At 38.6% G+C, this 21,978-nt stretch overlaps 1 protein-coding gene across 3 annotated transcripts in view; it reads right to left on the reverse strand.

Annotated features, from left to right (window-relative positions):
* The window catches only part of LOC131579589 (dipeptidyl peptidase 4-like), a 48,274-nt gene extending 34,112 nt beyond the window's left edge, over nucleotides 1-14,162 (reverse strand). The window contains exons 1-9 of one of the 3 annotated variants that reach the window (XM_058839768.1): nucleotides 13,813-14,162; nucleotides 13,654-13,738; nucleotides 6,017-6,106; nucleotides 5,373-5,467; nucleotides 5,178-5,252; nucleotides 3,168-3,220; nucleotides 2,994-3,066; nucleotides 1,713-1,833; nucleotides 1,136-1,296 (exon numbers count right to left, since the gene is read on the reverse strand). In XM_058839768.1, coding sequence (XP_058695751.1) covers nucleotides 1,136-1,296; nucleotides 1,713-1,833; nucleotides 2,994-3,066; nucleotides 3,168-3,220; nucleotides 5,178-5,252; nucleotides 5,373-5,467; nucleotides 6,017-6,106; nucleotides 13,654-13,738; nucleotides 13,813-13,818 — 759 coding nt within the window. In that variant the 5' untranslated portion in view covers nucleotides 13,819-14,162. The remainder of the gene's footprint in view (nucleotides 1-1,135; nucleotides 1,297-1,712; nucleotides 1,834-2,993; nucleotides 3,067-3,167; nucleotides 3,221-5,177; nucleotides 5,253-5,372; nucleotides 5,468-6,016; nucleotides 6,107-13,653; nucleotides 13,739-13,812) is intronic. The other 2 variants (XM_058839770.1, XM_058839769.1) reach the window with 2 other exon arrangements.
* Between the last annotated feature and the right edge of the window lie 7,816 nt (nucleotides 14,163-21,978).

Raw genomic sequence — 21,978 nt, forward strand, 5'->3', positions numbered from 1 at the left:
CCATGTGCTCCAGGACCTTTGGAAAGGGTAGGGAGTGGTCATGGCTGCTGCAGAGAAAGCTGAGCTTGGCACAAACGGAGCAGTTTTTCCACCAGGCTGCTGTACCAGATGAGCAATACGCTGTCTGTGTCATCCGTCCTGCCCTGTTAATCAAGAGTGAAAATTGATTTGAAAAAAATTCCATCTTCCTGAGATGGCCAGACCATTGTGGATTGGGTGGGGCATGTTGATGCCTTAAGCCAACACAGAGTATAAACACCCAGGGGTGAACAGAAAGAACTAAAATGATGGGCTTGAGATGATTTCAACCCATCTATTCCTCCCCAGCAATGGGGATGCCCAGCACTGTGATGGTGAATGTATTGTGGAGGCCAACGATGAGAACATGTTTGTATTGACACTCACCAGGGTAGTGCAATTGTTGTACTCTAAGTGTAATTTGTCCTTGCTTTATGTCTTAAGTGCTTTGCTCAAGTAATCAAAATCCTGTGTACCATCAAGTAACAGGTAAGTTTTGTATTAAATAGGAAACCCAGCTCACATGGAGCACATGTAGGAATCTCTTTGCACTCTCTCACCCCATTCAGCCCGGTACCAACTGTGCCACGAGCAGTAGCTATAAAGTCACGTGAAAAGGAGGGGGAAGGAGCTCCTTGCACTAAAGGTTTCACTCTTACAGGTAAAACTAGAAGAGCTTAAGGTGTGGGCAAAGAAACTCCTTAGCAGATTCCTCCTCTTCCTCTCAATACAGGAAACTGAAAATGTGAGATTAGCTGAAGAAAATTCCATTATCAATACCTTGCACAGCCCTAACCTAATGGACATCTGCCTAATGCTTTGTATTTAAATGCAACTTAACTACCTGAGAGCTTTTTTATCTCAACATCTTCTCACTACCTCCAAATTTTATGGTGAAACAACAAAACCTTAAATCATACTCTTTTTTCCTCATTTTTCTTTCCCCTGGAGATAATAAAATACTTTAACATTGCCAGATGCTGTTGACTTCAGAAAGAGTAATCACAGCAAGCTGTTGAGGAGAGACAGACAATATTTTCATTAGCAGGAACTGATTAAATGAGACTACTCTCTTAATGAAACTACAGAACAAACATGTTTAATAAATAACACAGACCTTGGGATATGGGATTTTAATGGTCTTTGGATACTGCAAGGTGTCCTCAGAATAAAAGGAATACTCTATAACAGGAACTTCTGCATCATTAAAGGATGCATATGCCAAAAATTTGCCATTTGGAGACCACCACAGAGCAGAATGGGTGCCAAACATTTCCTCTGAAAGAGATAAAAATGTATTTAAGTTATAATTGATAAGTCAGCTCTTCTATTCCAGGTGCTGTTATCTTTAGCTTTTCATAGGATTTTCTTAAAAAATTGAACTTTAGATACTAAAATGCAGACTCTTTGTTAGGGTTTTGAAATGAGATATTAGGTCAATGTTTATAATCTATCATGTGAAGCTAATTCACAGCAGGATTTCCAGTGACACAATGCAAACTCATATATATTCTTAGATCCTCACACTAGCCAGGTATTAAGCCCAGATAAGGATGCATGTTTCTTTTAAAATACAGACTTTGATTAATTTGAGTTTTTCAGTGGTAAGGAATGAGATAATAATAACAATAAACCAAAGTTTTCACTAAAAGTTTCCATAAAAATGGAAAGTAAAAATTGCTTGATGTAGTTACCTTCATATACCCAATCTGGTATTCCATTGAAAATTTTATTTTCTTCTCCATTTTGAGTGATTTGCACAGCTTCTGCTGTTGGTGAAGCTTTCACATAAACATTGTTATTCCAAACATATGCCTGCAAAATATCATTGTGATAACAATTACTATTACAGTAAATCCTAATTCCTTTATTTCATCAACTGCTCAGTTTAGACCAGATGACAAAAACCATCTTTAAAAACTGCACTTCATCAAACAGCATTCACACTCAACAAAACTGGAATTACTAATACAAATACTAATACAGACCAGGGTTAGACACATAACTTCAGGCCTAGATGCACAAAACCAAATCAGCTATGAAAAGTGACATGACTGCATCAAGTTTTGAAAATCTTGCAAATCATTTTCTCCGAAATTCAAGTTTATTTTCCTTCATCAGTAGTTGTTTTCCACTAATTTGTCTTTCAAAGAAAACTATCAGGGCTTTGGTAAAACATTCACTGGGTCTCAGTGCTGTCAACAGATCTGCAAAGATGGTACATTGCTTCAGGAGGACTCAGAACTCTAGTTTTTGGCACCTGCCTGTGTCTTTAATCACCCCTGGTTTTCATCTCCAATACATGAACAACACAGTTTTATCCCAGAGCTTTGCTCCAAGAGGCAGAAACTTTTCAACTTCCTTTGCTTCTGTTGTTGGTTTTTATAATTCACATACTAATTCACTAAGCAGTAGGAATAAATAAACACCACATTCTCCCGTGACAGTCCAACTGCTCAACACAGGGAGGGCACAAGCCCACAAGCCCTGCAAATGTGTTGGTTGTCACCACTGACATGGACTGGAGGGGCGAAGGAAACAACAGTGGGACAAGACAGATTTTAATCCTGTAATCCCATTACATGCTTCCATCAAGTAAAACTTCATTGATTATTGTGTAATCAGGAGATAAAAATCACAGTGATGATTAAATAGACAGTTGTAATGCTGCTGTCTTTGAAAGGGATGAGCTACTGTCTGCAACTGTAAAAACATGAAGTTCCTGTGCATTTGTGCATTTAATGACTACTGGGGCAACTAGTTACTTTCAGGAATGCATTTTCATTAAAGAACAAAACAAAGCACGCAGAGGACTTTGGAGTCTTTCCAGCAACAGTAGTCATTTTTGAAACTAGTTTAGCTACTTTACCTAGCAGTAGGAAAGCCCCAAAACCTCAAGGGTACAGACATCATGAGTTTCCATGTCACGTGTATGAAAAGGGCTGTTTATATAAGTTTCACTTTTCTTTACTAACCAGTTTATGACCAACAGGTGACCAGGATATATACTGTGTATCATTAGGTAGTAGCCCATCATCTAAGATAGAACTGGAAAAACAAAACCAAAATGCAGCCATGAGAAATCAGTGAAATGACATTTCAGTGGAAAAGAATGTTAAAACAACATCTTACATGCAAAAACTACTGACCTGTTACTGAAATCATAGATGTGATATGAAGCTGTAAAGGAATGCCTCCACAACTGCAAAAGAATTATTTCAATATTAAGAACATAAATTTCACCAGGTTTCATATCTTGCAGTTTGAATTACCCCTAAAACCCTCCTTGTGATTTTTATTAAGGTAGAGAGAACACAATGGCATTCACAATGGTGAATACAAGGGTAACAGATCTCTACCAGGTTTAAGGCAAGACTAAAGAATTTCCACCCTTGTGGGGTCATCACTTAAACACTATGACAGAGGCCATTGACTGATTAAGGTCAGAGATACAGATGCCAGAGATGCTGTGGATTTTCAGAAATCCTTGTAACTACATGGCAGACAATCATGAGTGTGCAGTTAATCCTCCTTGTGCTTTACTGGCTCATTTGCTGTCTTCTGTTTCATTTTTCATGTTGTATTATTGAACTTGGCATCTTATTTTATAGTGGTTCTCACAAGCTCCAGCAGTATGTCTGCAGCAGTTCCTCCAGTACCAGAGTGACCTATTCCCATTCATATTGTCACAGAAATAAAACCCTTCTCTGAGAAATCTGCCTCTTGAAATCTGTATCACTCTGTGGGCACTTACCAGAGAGAAAGATGATGATGATAATGCAGACACATTTAAACATGTTCACTATGTGGGGCTGGAGAGCCTTGATTTAGCCCACAGCACTGACATGTTGCAATAGTGCTCCTTCCAAGAGGGTTCTTGGATATTTGTATGAAGATCTAAACCAACAACTTAGTACTACACAGACAGATGGCTATTACATAACAAGTGTCTGCATCCTCATGATTCATTTTGTTACTCTCTTTCTTTGCAATAAAGATTAATAATAACAAAACTTTCAATCGCACTGTTATATAAAGGTTAAAATATCTTGCTTCAGCATTAAAACAAAACTAATTCTTATGAATGCAACAAATAAAATACTACAGAGCAATAAATTGCAAGTAGAGGGGATGTGTAGGGTGGCTGGTAAAAAATTAGGCATTTTCTGGCTCTTTGTGAAGAATCAAATAATTCTGAACGATTCAACAAGCCGAAAGGTAACTGGCTTAGGAGGACCCAGCACAGAAGCTAAAACCAAAAAAAATTGATGACTGAGTGCACAGACTGTGTCTGGCACAGTGCAAGAATCACTCTGGGACTGCAAGGCAGAACATGTAGCCAATGCTCAGTGACGCAGTGCTCAAGTATTTGTACACTGCACAAGGTAGCACTGAACTTTTTACAAACACAACAGGCACCTCTAGAAAGAAAAGGAAAGAACAACAAAGTTTGCAGCTTCTCAGTGCACAAACTGCACAGCAAATTATTACCTCCATTAGGCTTCTCAATTGGCACACAGCCAGGTTTTCATGCCACCTGGAATAAATGTGGGTTGACCTTTGTTGCATGGTTCAGCACCATGCCAGGATGAGGCATTCTGCTGCAGACTTTTTATGTGCTTGCTGACAGGAGGCAACAGGGACACACAAGCCCACTCCAAGCACAAGCCTTCTTTAAAGCACATGCAGATTTTCATTCACCTCAGCTTTAAACTCTTACCTCCTACCACCACGATGTAACAACCACAAATATATATAGCATACATATACAAGCAGATGTATACCAGCATATCTACTCATCACTTCTCCTTACCCACACAACTCCAGGGACAGCCATTCCTATCTACTCATCTAGATTTTCTTCCCAGATAAACCATCCAGCCTTGTTCTCCTTGCAATAACTCTCCACCCACTTTTTATCCAGATGCCTTTTTTCCTTGGGCAGTCAACTCTCTTCTGCCAAGCTCACAGATAATACCAGTCTCTTCTCCTCCTGCCTGCTCAACTTGGCAGTTCCCTTACAGACATTCATCACATTCATCTATCCTCCTGCATCTCCTTCATGTTCTCTCAGTTTTTCCCATTTATTTATTCATTCACATTTATTCCCATTCCCTTTATTTTCCAGTTTCATCCTCAGATGTAAAGTGCACTTGTACCTTTTTATAGCTGTATTGCAGAAGAGCAAACTTTTGGTCAGGAGACAATATAGCTGTGCTTGCCTGGTACTCATCCTGTCAACAAAGGAAGGGTAAAAGAAACACATGAATCTTGTTCCAAAGACAGTGCAAAACAAAAGATGAGATCCAATATCTTTCCCAATGTCTGCATATATTATATATAAGTCAACATACTAATGTTGTATTTGCCAGGATTACTGAGGATGTTCCATTGTCAGCGCTGATACACAGGATGTCCCCATTATCTGCACTGTGAAGATACTGATTTCCTAAAAGCACAAGAGAGATGACAACAAAAAGTAAGTAAAATGCTCACCAGTAACTTCTATTTTCCCTTTATGTTTTTAAGAAGGAAATAAAATCCAAGAATCTGGTCAATGCTGTGAAAGGATGCTTATAGCACAAGGATGTTGACAAAATGTAGTTGTGGAGCTCACAGCATCCACCTTACAGCATCTCCTTCCCTTGGGGCACTAGGCATACTCGAACGGAAGGGCAGCCTGCATCTCCCTGTTCCCTGGCAGCTTGATGCTCAGGAAGCTGACACTCCTCAGAGGGTAACATGCTTCTACCCTACAGCACAGAAGTATGCTCTTTTAGCATTAGGAGAATGTAACTAGCCATGAACGTGAGCGTATTTCAAAGGGAAATAAGGAATCAACCCTTTGAGACATGCACTGTTCTATAACGGTACTATTAAATAATTTGACTTTTTTTCAGAATACAGTAGTCACCTCAGCAGGAGGTGACCGAAGGTAGCACACTGCTGAAGGTAGTACATTTTCTTGACATTCAAGTTGTATGTATAAATTACTTACCTGAAATCCACTCCAAATTATATGTTTTGTAATTATAGTCATCGTTCAAGTAATTCTGTAGAGTGTACGTTTTTCCTGAAGAGGTCTCTTCTGAAAGAAACAGACAGAAGAGAGATTTTGATCTTGCTGCAAATTGTTCCACCCCAGCTTCTTAACCTGGTTCCTAAGTGGATTTTTGTTACTGGTTATTAAAGTGTTTTAGGTAACCATCTCTAAAGTAGTACCAGTGGGAAGACAATAAAAATTTATTGCAAGGTAAATTCAGCAAGCATAAAATAAAGGAGTGCCAGCAAGGTCACTCAACAAACTCATGGAAATGAAAGTACCTTTTTGACAGTGACGAAAATTACTAGAAGACCTCTGGCTCTCTTACCTCAGCAAACAAGTACTCCTCAAAAGCTGAAAAAAAGTGATCTTTGTGCCTTTCTCCCCATGCTTACTCTGGGAAGTTCACTGCAGAGCCCCAGTTGCTAATAGTTACGATTGTGAATCACTTGCTTATCTTTAAACTCAAATTTCAGAAATGCCTCAAATAAAAAAAAAAATCCTAAACATCTCAGAAATGGTAAAATATTCAGGGAAGGTCTAATTAAAAAAACGTAATTAAATAACAAACACTTCATTATAAGATCATGATGAAATAATTGATTAAATATTTACCCCTCTTTTGATGTGCTTTTAACCAAGGTATCTTAAAGTTTATTTTAGCATTGCAATTTTGACTGGAAAATTAAAGCCAAGTAACTGGGTTACTCTGAAAAGACCAAGTGAAACTTTGAATCTAGTTAAGCTAATGAGTTTGGTCAGCTTCAGCACACTGCAGTCAGCTTCTGTGTAAAGTATTTCTTTCATATTGCCTGCAGTAATACTGCCCAAGCTACTTTTTCCAAAGTATGACAAGTAAGAACAACAACTCAGTCTGTGAATCTTTGTGATCTTTTTTTCTCTGAAAACAAAGACTACAGATTTTAAATCCAGGTGTACAATTCTCTCTTTGCATCCTCCCTGCCTTTTTTTTTAATGGAAACCTAAAATCTAACTTCATCTACCTGCATCTACACTTTTATTTACAGGGTCCAGAAGGGAAAGAATTTTAATTTCAACTAAATTTGAAAATAAAAAGACTAGAATAAAAGCAACCAATAAAAACACTCAATTACAGACACGGTGGCCAATCAACCAAGGTGCTAACCTGCCCCTATCAATTCTGAGACCCTGGTCTTTTGGACATTTTTCAACAAACTGCCCTCTCTTTCCTTATGCTGATGAAGAAAAAGACAGCCCTGGAAGTCCCTGGGAACACACACACAGAAAACACCCCACAACAGTTTTTGCAGGTTCTCTTTCTGTAGGTTAGATACCTGTGACATCTGGAACATGGCAGGAAGACATTTATATCAGCTATTACAACTTTACTCTTATTTCCAAACAATAAGAAAACTGTAGATATACAACACAGACTGTACAACTACTGCTGCAAGAGACGTAACAAACAATGATTTTAGTCTAAAAATAAAAGATTAAAAAAATGTTTGCTCAATTCCATCTGAAATGATATTCTTAAAAAAAAAATTACTAGGTTGGGTTTATTGCTCTTGAAGTTTCTGTGAGAATATTAATTTCTCAGGTTATTTATTTAACTGAATATTTAATTTGATGGATTATGAACAAGTGGGTATTTAATATTCATACACAGTTGTCTAGTTGGGAATATGACTTCTTCCTAATCGAGAAAGTGTCATTTTCAATCTGAGGGGCTTCGGAAAGCAACAAAACTCTCTCTTGGAAAAGGAGAAGCAATTTAAGACAGGTGGCTGATGAACAGGTTTAGGGATTTTTCCAAACTGATGAATGTTTTTCTCCCTGGTGACATACATATTTTGCTAAGGTCTCATTACTAAAAATCAGGCCACTATTAAGATTTGTTGGCTATGTATAAAATTAAAATTTCATTTTCTGTCAACACCTTCCACATAGTATCTGAATATGAAAACACACGCCAAGCTGTAAGGGTACAGTCATAGAAGTTCTAGTTGAAACATTTTCCTAATCTACAAGGTAGGCCATTACCAATATATTCTTAATTATCCCCTTTGTGCCACTGACCAAAGATACTCAACATACATTGAATTCCAAATTTTGGTTCTTGTTGTTCAGATCCATTTGAAAAGAAGGCCAAAGGCAACCTGGCCTGTATCTGGAATAATGTGGTCGGCAGGAAAAGGGCTGTGATTGTCCCCTTGTACTTGGCACAGGTGTGGCCACACCTCAAGTGCTGTGTCCAGTTCCAGGCCCCTCAGTTACAGACAGACACGGAGGTGCTGGAGTGTGTCCACAGAAGGGCAATGGAGCTGGTGATGGGTCTGGAGCACAAGTTCTGTGAGGAGCAGCTGAGGGAGCTGGGAGTGCTCATCCTGGAGAAGAGGAGGCTCAGGAGGAACTCTCAGGGCTATTGCTCTCTAAAATTACTTGAGAGAAGGTTGTAGCCAGGTGAGGGGCAGGCTTTTCTTCCAGGAAGATAGTGACTGGACAAGAGGAAATAGCCTCAAGATGTGCCAGAGAAGGTTCAGGTTGTACATCAGGAAGAACTTTTTCACTGAAAGGGTGGTTAAGCATTGGAAAGGAGTGCCCAGGAAAGTGGTGGGGTCACCTTCCCTGCAAATGTTTAAGAGATGACAGGATGTGCTGTGGTTTAGTTGATAAAGTGGTGTTCAATCAAAGGTTGGACTTGATGATCTTGAAGGTTTTTCCCAATCTTAATGATTCTATGATTCATCTCTACCCTGGTCTGACCCCTGCAGTACATATATATATTTCCACTGTCATAATGATATACTAGAAATAGTTACATCATAATTCCCCTGTTACAACAGTATAACTGTAAGTCCTTCTGCAAAGAAGGCTCTTAACCTTTTACGTAAGTAGTACTCATACAAAGTTGGTAAACAATTCTGTTTGAATTTTGGAATTTCCTTTTAATATGACATCCTCTCTTCAGAGAAAAATTGAGCTGGTTTCTGTAGGTGTGAGGTGCTGACATTGTTTAACCCCAGCTAGCAACCAAGTACCACTCACTTCCTTCCTCCCTCATGCTCAGTGGAGATGGGGAGGAGAATCAGGAAAAGATAAACCTTGATTAAACCTTATTCTTGTTGAGATAAGAACAGCTAATGACCGAAATAAAACTGAATATAATACTCCTAATAAAAGTAATAATATTTGTAATGAAAAGGAGAGCGAGAAGAATACAACCCAAGAAAGACAACTGATGCATTTGCTCACCACCCACTGACCAATGTCCAGCCTGTCCAGGCAGCAATTGGCACCTCGCAGCCAACCCCCCAGTATATGTCAGCATGACATTTTGTGTTATGAAATACTCCTTTGGCCAGGTCTGGTCAGCTGTCCTGGCCATGCTCCCTCCCAGCTCCTTGTGCACCTGTTTGCTGGCAGAGCCTGGGAAACTGGTGTCCATGACTTAAGAGCAAGCAAAACCAAAACATCAGTGTGTTATCAACATTTTTTTCACACTGAATCCAAAACAGAGCACTGGACTAGCTACCAGGAGAAAATTACCTGATTTCCAGCCAAAATCAGGACGTGTCTAAAGCAAAGAGCAAGTTAACAATTGTGTAAGGTTTATGGTATGACAGATCACCATACCAAAGTGAAACCATGTTGAGAAATTGCTTTTGGTATATGTACTTCTTATTCCCCAATGTCAAGGCACATTTTCCTAATTTCCATGTGTAATTAAAAAAAAAAAAAAGGCAAGTAATTGACTTTAAACTATGGAAAACTATAAAAGCAGTAATATTGGAAGCTTTACCGCGTGTTCACCACTACCGAGAGAGACTGGAAAAACCACAAAAAGGGAAAGACAAGTGCAAGCATGATGTTCAGTAATAATGAGAAAGAGAGAAGTTATAAAAACCAGAAAAGGTGAATGGCTATTGCCATTTTAAAGTGACAGCAGAAGAGCAAGAATGATCTGCAATCAAAGCATGTAATTTAGGAGCAGTGAGAGAGATGCAAGGGAATCCTGGCTGATTCAGTGGTCAGAGAAGGAGGAAACATTTCAGGCTAGCTTTTCCAAACCTGTTGTTTGCCCATTTCTCTTACAACACAAAAAGAGTACTCTAACTCTTTCCCCCTCCTGTACGCTCCAGCCCCCAGTTACCATGAGCCAGTTAGAGCACTGAAGTAGATTTCCAGCACAAAAGTAGGTAAAAACTATGTTGCTGGCTCAGGCTAAGGCTCACTTCATCCTGAATTCTATCTAATATCCAGGGGCTGATACATGACATTCAGGAGACACCACAACCAATGACTGAGTGCTGTGACATGTCCCGGAGTGGTTAATCCAAGAGCTACTCCATGGGGCTGCAGAGATTTCCCTGAAAGGATTTAATCATTAACTTGGTAATCAATAGCTCTGGAATCCCTCTCAAATTTACCCCATCTCATGCAAAGCAAGGAAATAAGAAGTGTTCTACAGATAGCAATCTACTGTTGATAATGGGGTTTTATATTATATTACTCAACATTTGAATTAGGGTAGATAACTGAGTTAAATGAGAGTTACAGAAGTCAAGGACATGTAGCAGGAAAACATGTCCATTCCCTTTCTTTTCAGACTCACATGGAACACTCACGCACCTTGAGGTCATTAAGTTCTCCAGGACTTGCTGTGCTCTTCCAGCCTCTCCTAGGCACATTTCTATCACAATACCACAAAAGCACACACATAACACCCATCATGATGGTGATGATCCTTCTCATTTAGTGAATATCTCACCCTAGGAGAATTAAACCTGTGGATGAAGAAACCTGGTTTGTGGACAGACAGCTGTATGGGACCCTCACACTAGGGCTAGGACCTGCTGAAGGCAGCAGAATAACAGTAAATACTGCACTGTCTCCTTCCTGCTCTCAGCACTGGCTGCTCATCCTCCCACTCCTGGCATTCCTGCCCAGCTGTAACAACACCTGCAGTTAGAGAAGTGGTAAAGGGATACATGGACATGGGATGTTTCAATCTGCCTTTTGCATGGAAGATTATAGAAGAAAAAAAAAAGGTGAGAAGTGTAAGCAAATTGGTGAATCATGAACAAACAGACCAAATTTTTTTTATAAAATACTCATGCTTTAAGGGTACCAACTTGTTACTGTAGTCACCTGTTGGATAGCTCCTCAAAGCACAACAATGCTTTGATCAGCAGACTTCAAATAAAAGCCCCAAGGCTGTTTTGAAATTAAACTGTTTGATGCAAGTAGCCCCATGTGGTTATTAAATATAAAATGAAGTGTCAAAATAGGCCATGCATCTAAATGAAATATATATAGAATTTTGTACAGAGTTCTGGCAGCAGGCCCTCTTTCCCAGGTAAATGGCTGCACCTCAAGTTAGGGAACCACTCTGCAAATTTAAGTCTGGACTATTTGTCGATGCTAAGTGTCTGCAAGAAAAGAAGCAGAAGTTCACCTTGCAAGGCCTACAAGCCAGCCAACAAGCCAGAACTCTGCTGCAGGGGCAAAATTTCACTACCTTTCATTGCACTGGAGACCATTTATCAAACTAATTATGTGCTTCATGAATACTAAGCTTATGAGCTTAGTATTGAGAAGCATGGCAGGAAAAACAGCTGCAGACCAAAGGTAAGAAATCCAAACTCAAATTACCTGTTTATATCAATAACTGTCATATTTACTTCCTGTACAATGCTCGAACCATTGGGATGAAATAAAAACTATTTAACTGCAATTACAAGGATTTTTATCAGAACAGACTTTGATTTCACATAATCACAGTCACATGAGCTGCTCCTTCTCAAAGCAATTTTTTCACTTGCATTTTGTACTCAATCACTTGCATGTCCCAAGAGGCATCCCCAGCTGACTCTTGTGTCCTGTGGTTGTTCATAAAAGCCATATTATCAAACTAGTGATTAATTACTCTAACCTACAAATTACTACTTTATGAGTACACCACCTGTACACTCCGAGCTAACAGAAAACATCTGTTTAGCACCCTTCAGTCAAAAATTCAAAAGAACTCTGCAGTTCCCAAACTACAATGGTCACAGTTGTTCAGATGCTACTGCTGGCCTGATCTGTGAAGAGATAGGAATTCAAATTTTTGAACTGGGACCAATCCATCTCAATCCTTATTTTACCCAGAGGGACTTACAGAACTACCTGGGCATGTTCCCTATGCCTTAATTTGAGCCAACAGCAAAAAGTCTGACACACTGTTCTACTCTTTTACAACCAAAGGACACAAGCCAAAGCTGACAGCATGATTGTATCCTGTGTATCACAGAACAGAAATGCCTCTTTGAAGTAAAATGAATTTACTATGTAACTGAATGACTGATCTTGAATTGCAGCCACTTCTAGAGCAAAAGAACTCCTATGCTACAATTTATGAAAGAAGAAAACCCACTTTATTTACAGTAAGATATAGCACTGGCATCAAGATAGACAAGTACTAACTCTTCAGCAGAGTTCAGGCCTGCATACCGAATTCTTTCACTAGGTGTTATGCCTGCACACATCCATCTGATAAGTTATCAAGACCCTTTCTCTTGCTCTTCCCCACTTGTGAAATTCAGAGTAATTTTTGTCACCTCAAAAATCTGCTTTTTTGAGATAAGTGGCAAAAAGCTGCCCAAAAATAAGAGAAAATAGACTCAGCATCCACTGATGGAAGTTTCAGCCTAGAAGGCATGTAACTCAAATATCCGGACTTTGAAAATCCAGTTCTGAATGACTGTGATATTGATATTAATATTAATAGAGCTGAACTGCAAAACAGTTTAATGTAAATTATGCCACATGAGCACCGGTGACACGAGCCCCGCCTCTTTGACACACCAAAACCCCCAGGTTTTGCTATGTGCACATAAACGATTTCTGAACATGTCGTCAAGATCCACTTACACATATTCACTTTTTTTGGGGTGAACTTCTCGGAGCTAGGTCTAGCCTAGAAAACCCTCCCTTAGAGTTTGCCGTGCTGACTATACACATGACGACTGCTCAGCTGTTAATCATAAGAATACAAAACGAGAGCAGCTCTGTCCTACCAGCTGAAGGCAGTGCATTGCTTGATCAGGATTTAATGCAGTTTCACATTAACATCCAGAGCTACGAGGGCAACCTGGAAAGTACGAACTGGTCAGAGTTCAAAATCACATCTGAATCTTTCCATACTTTTTTGACCCCTGTAACTGTGCTATTTTTATCATTTCACTCAACGGCGTTAACAAAAGTTGTGCAACCGAAGCACATGAGAGGAAATACAATCTCTTCAATACACCCTAGAAAAACGAGTAATTGGCATTTTACTGCTGGTTCGAGAGCCTTTGGCGACAAGAAGAACAGAAATCAGTGAAAACGACAATGCTTCTAATCATTACCAGCGCATAAAAGAAAATTAAGAGACTTTTTAATTGTCCCCGCGCCCCCCACTCTCTCTGGTGAGACGCCGTACCTCCCAGTTTCCCAGGACCCAGCAGCTCCAGCTCTGCGGACCCCGTTCCCTGAGGCAGAAACTTTGGGCAGAACTTTCCCCCTGTGCCGCGGCTGCGCCGAGCGCCGGCGGCCGCAGCGATCCCCCCGCGCCGCGCACTTACTGCGGGTGAGCAGCACCAGGGGCACGGTGATGGCCACGACAACCACGGCGACCCCCAAGATCCCCAGCAGCCACTTCAGGAAGCTCTGCAAGAGAAGTCCCGTCAGCCGCCGGCGGCTCAGGCCCTGCCCGTGCTGCCGCCCACCCTCCCCTCACCCACCGGCATCGCGGAGCGGGGCGGGCGCGGCAGCTCCGCCGCTGGAGCCGAGCGCGCTGCGGCTCCGCCGTGCCCGCGGGGCTCTGCTCCTGAGCGGCGCTGGGCGGGGGCTGGGGGCGGCTGCCTGGGGAGCGGCAGGCGCTGGGGCTTGTGCAAGAGCCCGGCTTTCTGCTGGCTTTGCGGTTTGGGCGGCGGTTCCGCCGCCAGCTCACACACAGCCCGGGAGCGGGGTGCCGCAGCTGTGCGCGGCAGAGGAGGGACTTGGGACCCCGGTGGGATTCCTGTCGGAAATCAGATAACGGCCCAGAATTGAAATGCCTTCAAACGCTGATGGAAAAGCTCCCAATGTTGTGATAACACCAGCATTTCTTGTAAAGTTTCTGCACTTTGAACTTCTTTTTCTGACAGTCAAGTCATGAAAAAACTGGCAAAATTGCAGGAAGGGCTTATATTTATAGTTTTTTTTTTGCACTGGAGATAAATGTGTAAGTCTGTTAAGTGGGTTTTTAAAGTAACAGCAGAAAATGGAAGTATAGGACAAAAGTTTAAAATTTTGTGCTGAAGTGACCGTTGTTTATTATATAAAACAATTCCCTTTCCAAGGAGAGTTTTGATTATGTGCTGAGAAAGTAGGACAAATTGTTGGAAAAGATAGAATAACCTGTAAATCAAAACTTTAAAGCTTTTGATTGTTCAAAAAGCTGAGTGTCACCGGTTATTAAAAAACCGAGTTTCTAAATTCTTTTAAGAGCTCTAGCCTCTGAAAAGTAATTATAAGTGGTACTATTGGTTTTATCCGTGTTAGATTTTCCCCTTCTAATTGCAGAACACTAGTAGTTACCAGAGACAGATGCAGGTATTTTGCAAGTTGAGAAATGTAACAGAAAAAGTATATGATCTGCTGAAGCAAGATTTCAAGTCAAGGGAAATAGCAAATGTTCTTAGTCTTGCCTTCAAAATAGTTGTCAAAGCTTTCAGAAAGGTTATGCTGCTTGCTCCCTCATTCTACTCCTGCAGATGGAGCACAGCATTTAACGTTTTACTGCTGTTTCTTAAGACACCGGTGTCTGGAAGTGGGATAATAGCTTTTTGTGATAAAAAAGTCTCCTTTGATATAACCAAAGTGTTTACGAACATTAAAGATGTGTCTATAGAATTTAGACTTAATCTAGATTCAAACATTTTCTTGCCCATTGTTGTAAACCATTCTCCTCGAAGGCAGTAGTTGGTACTAGTCAGGAATTCAGGGTGTGCTGGCTGTATCAGATTGCTTTAGGAATGTCATTAATGTGCCCTGACAGCGGTCCCAGGTGTTACAGGGTACATTTCTCATGGAGCATCCGATCTGCTGCAGTTTCGCTCTTTGTTAATCACTAATCCCTGAGTACAGATAAGGCCACTTCAATAAAGTAAAATCACAGTGAATTGACAGTGTTTTACATTACTTTTCAAAGTAGCATCTCATATGCTGTAAAATGCATGACCAATGTTTCAGAATTTCATACAGCTCCACTTAAATCTCAATCTGGTATACTGTTCATCTGTTTGTCTTATCAACAATCAAGAAGGAAAACAAAACACCATCACCCCTCACCCCAGGGTGAATTTTCCTTTTCCTAGTGAGTAGGAATCACAACATATATATAATTCAGCCAATCTGTGCTTTTTTTCCCCCCTGAACATTTAAGTAGTGATCATCACAATGTCTCAACATACAACACAGTCAAGTTATGTTAGTCTTGTGAAAAAATGTACCTGAATGTTTTGTAGCTTTTCATAGCCAAGTTGCAGTAATATTTTGAGAGATTATATGCTATGTTTTAAAGTTTCTCAATGGTGAATTCTAAGGAGGAAAAAAATGGAGCAGTACCGCCAATGAATATGGCTGACTACTGCTGGTTTCTGTGGGAACACAATTTTAACTGCCTTTGGAAATCTGGGTTCCTATGTCTAGATCAAATTTTTGATAACCTACAGTGCCTCTGACTCTGATCATGGCAGAGAGACTTATAGGACCCAAATCCGTAGGCAGAATCACCTGAGTGATGCAGCAAGAGTCAGTAAAGTAGAATATGTTTTCCATTTAGTTGAAATAGTTCCTAACTGTTATTCTCTACAACTTGAAAAAAATCTCAAGTTCCTCCTCCTGACAGAGGAGGAACAAAACACCCATGATCCCAAAAATAATTGTTATGGTCGTGCTTCTGGTTCTCAGTCAGATTGTCTTTTGTGATAGCCTGAGACTTTAAAAGTTCCTCCAGCTAAATATTTCTAAGTACTTTATACAGTGGTGTTCTTTTGTAATCAGATATGTATTAGCATCATGCCAAGAAATTAAAAAAATTACTATCCAGCAGTGGCTGCTACATGATGAAATTTGAGAAGCTGTAGCTTCATACTGTATGTTCAACACAGTTGTATTCATAAGGAAGTTGCATGTTTGCAAAGAGCTAGAAAAGAATGAAAATACAGCTTTCAGCCTGAGGTTGGCTTTCCCAAACAGTTGGTGGACTTGCCAGATGCAATGTCTTCCTCAGACTTCTAGCCTCAGTAAAACTCAATACTTTGTTAGACATCTGTTTATATATTTGAGCCTTTCCTCCAGAAATATTTGGAAGAGTCAAACTGCAAAAATGTAAAACTTAAGCTCTCTGCAGAATAAAAAAAAGAAAAAAAAAAAAGTGACTAAAATGTGTACAGTTTACAGGTGCAATGATGTATTCCAGATTTCTCAATGTGTTTCTGTGGGAGACAAAATAAAGGCTGGATAAAGTTTTGTATGGATTCAGTGGAGTTTCATTTTTTCTTTGCATTGAAAGTTGAAATGGCATGACAGTTTTGTAACACACCTTTGCATTGGTTCTGTTTGAGAGGATTGTGAAGAGAGTGTTAACTGTAAATCAAGAAAGAAAAATCCCTGTTTTATGTGATTATGTCACTGGGACAACAATTTCAATGTAGTCAGTAGCAGCTGTCACTTAATTCTTTCAAGTTTGTGTGTTTTTCTTTAGAAAATTATTTTCCTGGGAACTATGAATTCTTACATGTCCTCTGAGCATGTCAGGTTTCTGCTGTTTTCTTTTGTGTTTTTTGGTGGTTTTTTTTGTTTTTTTTTAAATTTTTAAATTTTTTTTGTATTAATTCCAAATAGTTGTCATGTTTTACTGCAATATGCTTATTTTTCCAGATACTTAATAAATAGTATGGAGAAGGAAAGATGCTGCACTCTCAGCAAATAAAATACAGTGGGAACACCTAAATATAAGGCCACCTGGAAGTTCAAGGCAGCACATATGCAATATACAGAGAGCTATTTTGTAGTAAAGACAAAGAGATTGTGACTTATTTCTCCCTATGTTTATACTATTTACTGAATTGCATGTAGCATGTGTGAGAAATATCCAGGGCATACCTTATTACTGGTGCCATATGGACTTGCTCTGTGATTTCAGGATATATAAATCCTAGTCCTGTTGAGCTGAAACATGTGTTTGATATTTCTGATTACAAGCTCAGCTTCATCTCACTTGTGAAGAAAGGGTTAATTTTGATTCATGCTCTAGATCAAGACTTAGAAAATTAGAGTTTAAATGTTTTTGTTGTGTTCCAGACAAGCTGCATAAACTCAAGAAAATAATTTATAACCCTCTCTTGCTAAAGCATATAATTTTTAAAAGTGTGGAAAGCCCACTATTTTCATAGCTGACAAAGCCATCACCAGGAGGGGCTCGGCATCCCTGGTGACAGACACTGCAAAAAAATGGATTTGTAACTGTGGAATCCTGTCTTTCAGACCACTAAAATATCCTGGACAAAGTGAAATAAAACATTTCAAAGGCAGTTGTCAGTCAGTGGAAACAGAAGGGTTACCTTGTACCGTTTTATCCTGGACCATATGTATCCACGCATAACTGAATCTTTTCCAGTACCACTTGCACCCAAACCACTGTGTACAAATGAGATTAAATAAACAAATAATATGTATATGTAGCCTCCACCTTTTTTTTTTTTTTTTCTTTTCTTCAGTTGTTTTTTGGATGCTATGACATTTTATTTTTTTAAAGTAATATTCTATTGAGTTTAAATTGTTAAAGTTGGGATGTTAGAACAGCTTTCTGTTGCAGTCAAGAAGCTGATCAAGATGGGAAATTGGGTATGACCTGTTCTGATCTGAAATTAGGGAAGATTCATTCCTACAGCACTTTGGAAGAATGATCTAATATTTTCACGGAAATTTTAGATTCCAAGTGGAAGTTTCAGATGCTTTTAAAGAACTTTTCCCATAAAAATTTTATTCCTAGCAAAGATTATAGGTACTAATTGTGATTCAACAATGGTCCTATTTCATGTTACCTTCTACTAGATACTTGTTAAGAACATTGGATTTCTTTTAAACCACTTGCCCTTTAGGACATTTTAATATAGATCCCTTGTATATTGCTAAAATAGCAAGGAGAAAAAGGGCTTTGGGTAGTCATTGGAAGTAGGAGGTAGCAGCACATAAAAGTGATTCTCAGAGGAAGAATGAAGGGAGGAATAAAACACAAATTAGAGAGCGTTGATTTGACTTGGCAATCTTATAAAATGTGAAGAATTTCCAGGACAATTTCCCCATTTACTGAGTATATTGCACTTAATATTTTTCAAAGCTGTCCGCCTGTTCTGAGCCAGAATTTATGCGAATGAAGAATAAATGTCTCTTCAGTCACGTTTCCCCCTCCAGCTTCATCTTACATGATTCATTTTTCACCTAAAGATAGTTCAAAGTTCACACAGCTCTTTTCTGGGAATCACTGCAGAGAAAACGTGACACAACAATGCTGGGTTTGTTTTATCATTCCAAACAAACCACTTCTAAGATCTCAGTGACACTAAAATAGAATAAAATGAAATGGACTGCAAAGAGGAACATGGCATATATACATGAGAAGTCAACAGGAAGGAAGCTTGAAAAAAATTTATTTAAGGCTATCATTTAATATCCTTAAAGCTTAGCCTTTTTATAACAAAGGTTTTAAGAGGGATATTCACTGCTCAGGCATTTGTAACTGCCAGCCCCTTAAGAATAACACATATAATTGGTGATTGAATAATTTGTGTGTAGAAGTAAATTTTTTAGAAAAATAATTTTATCCTTAAATATAAATGGAGTTACTTTAGTCCTAATAAATGGAAAATATGAAGTTATTGAACTTTCACAGTCTTAAAGCTGTTAAGAAAACCATCCCTTAGACAGGTTTTCCATATATAAACCTTTGGCAACACTAAACTATAGTACAATTATTTCCTGGCATGCAAGGTGACATAGCTTTGTTACACCAAATGTAAATGACAGAATACAGATTTCAGAATCTCTTAATAACTGGCAGTTGATGAAATGAAGATCTTCATTTATCCCATTTTATTCTGCATTTTTACTGGTATTCTTCCAAAAGGTCTCTGGGGGAGAAAAAAAAGAAAAAAAGCAGCAGCAATTAGGAAATATTCTAAGTCTCCCAAGATTTATGAAATATGTGTGGAACATATTTTTTCTGTTTAAGAGTGAGCAGATGTTAGTTCCACAGACCTCTCAATGCATCTCTCTAATAACAGATTGAAAACAATTATTCCTAAAGGAAAAGCATTTTAGTAGTTTCTAATAGATTCTTTTCCTAAATTGTTTGTTTCAATGCTGAACTAAAAACATTAAAATAGTAACATGTTAATAAAAACTGTATTTTAACTACAACTTCTAAATTTTTTGAGACAATATTTGTTTCAGATTTCCAAAATCACCTAGTCTTTTTGGGTGCTTTAATAATGCAAAGGGGATAGCCAACTTTTTAAAAAATCTGGCCACTCATATGTGTTTTGAATTAGCATTTAATTACTTTTTAAATGCTTTGTTAATTTTAACAAATTATTCTTAAATATTAACCTGTTCATAGTGCTCATTTAGAAAATGCTGCTTTGCTTACAAACAGGCAAACTAAAGCAGGGGTTCCTAAACAGTCACCTGTCAGGAGCTCAGATTACTAATGACAAGCTGCATATTAAGTCAGTGTTTTATATCACAGTCTTTAAAAAATGATCAATTTGGTGCAATTTTACCAATAAATATTTCTGATTTTAGAATGCCCATGCAAAGCAAAGCTTTATTTTTCAGTAATTTAATATGACCTGACTTATAGTAACATTCAGTGGCAAAATTACTTTCAAGTTAAATGGGAAATTATTAGAGAGGTTCACCATTGATGAAATTTCAAATAATATTTGGAATGAGTTCCATTTAGTGTCTTATCATTCTTCATCTGTCTGTAACAAAGTTTGCAACATATTCCAAATATATCAATAGCTAAGAAAAAAATTAGTAGTATTTTCCTCAGGTGTGACAAATACATTTTAAACATCAGTATATTAAGAATAGTATAAAATCCAGGCACCTTTGGGTGACTTTTGTGTTAATTAGCCATTTTAGGAACTCTTTGGCTGCCATGTCATCAAGGACTTTGTTGATATCACTCGTGAAAGTGCCATCTGCATGTCTTCGACCCATTTCTTCAGCCACAAGAGCTTTTTCTGGGAAACTTCAAAGGTAAGAAATTATCAACAATGTGCAGATTAAAACAAACAAATCATTCTAAAGGGCCTTATTACAGGGTTCTAATAGACTTCCCTGTGATTTTAAGGAGCTAAGGGTTGAGCCTGATGTTATGGCTCAGCATAGCACAAGGCATGCCAGAACATCTTTTGAGGCATTATATTCAAAACAGACAGCTGCTCCTTCCCGTGAGCCTAAACTCCTCTAGCAATTTTGAAAAAGCCAAACAAGCAAAAATATATCTTTGTCCTCAATGTCTATGCCATGTCGATTAGGCATCAGTACATTTACTAAGAATTGTTAAGAAATACCACTACTAAAACATTACAGTCAAATTTTCATACTTTTTTCTGTTTTATTTTGACATAAAGCCTATTTATTTACTTAAAATAGTGTTTTGTAAGAATCCTTATTCTTAATAAGAATTATTAAGAGCAGCAATTTTTTTTTTTTTTTTCCAGAAGGGGGATTGAAATAGCTCACTTAAAGCACCTGTATGAAACCTATGTGTTTGTTTGATGTAAAATCATTGAATGTTGCATTTTATACTTGGAGTCAGATCCTGATTCTTGTTCTATTCTTTTTTGACTGCTGGAAAACCAGTTTGCCAAAACCAGAGTTTTATTTAGCAAACTTTCCTCTCTTGTTTCATCACATCGAATACAGGAAGATTTTGATGGTTTCATTAAGGTGGGCTGAAGCACCCTGGGCCCTGGATCCAATGGCAGGCAGACTGGTTCATTTCAAGGAAGGCTGTATACAAGTTCAACCACAAATAGTACTAAATACTGGAAAGCAGAGGGGTTGTCTACAATTAGTTGCCCACCTAAGTTTCTAAGTTCAGTTGAGGCTGTATTTCTCTCAAATTGATACAGAAATACCTTATTTCTGCTCATGAAAATAAAAAACATGACAGAAAAACAAGTGGAAGTCTGAATATAACTAGGAAGGGGAAACAGCTTTTTTCCTTCTCTGCATAGCTGACCCAATTTATTTAACTCTGCATTTTCAGGAAATTGTCAATATTTACAAAACTTTTACCTATTTAGTCTTCCTTAACTACAACACACAATCTTGTCTTACAGATTGTATTTTATTATCATTTATTATTATTATTTTTTATGTAATGCGAGAGACATAATACTTTACAGCTGGTAAAATATTTAATCAGAGGATGAACTGAAATCCCTGCCCCAAAGAGCTTACAGTCTAAAGGCACAAATAAGTACAGAACAGTTAAAAGGTGGGGAGTGGCAGCTACATGGTATAGCTCCTAACCATGGAGGATTGGAAATAGATGAGCAGAAGGTGCCTGCAGGATACTGATGGCAATGCCCTTCTAAGTGTAAAACCATCATGACAAAAGATGTAAAGTCATGAGGGAATACATGAAGTGGATAGTGAAATCTGCAATGAGTATGTGGAGAACAAGGTAGAAATGAAAGAAATCATGGGTAGGTAACACCATTAGTGGAGCGTTGTGTCCAGGGAACCGCAAACCACAGCAAAAGAATCAGAGGCATCTTAAAAAGAAAGATAAGTTATGGCAGCAGCAGTCTGGGGAGACTCTGAGAAGCATGGGAAGAGGA

This window comes from Poecile atricapillus, chromosome 5 (assembly GCF_030490865.1).
Source record: "Poecile atricapillus isolate bPoeAtr1 chromosome 5, bPoeAtr1.hap1, whole genome shotgun sequence".
Taxonomy (NCBI): Eukaryota; Metazoa; Chordata; class Aves; order Passeriformes; family Paridae; genus Poecile; species Poecile atricapillus.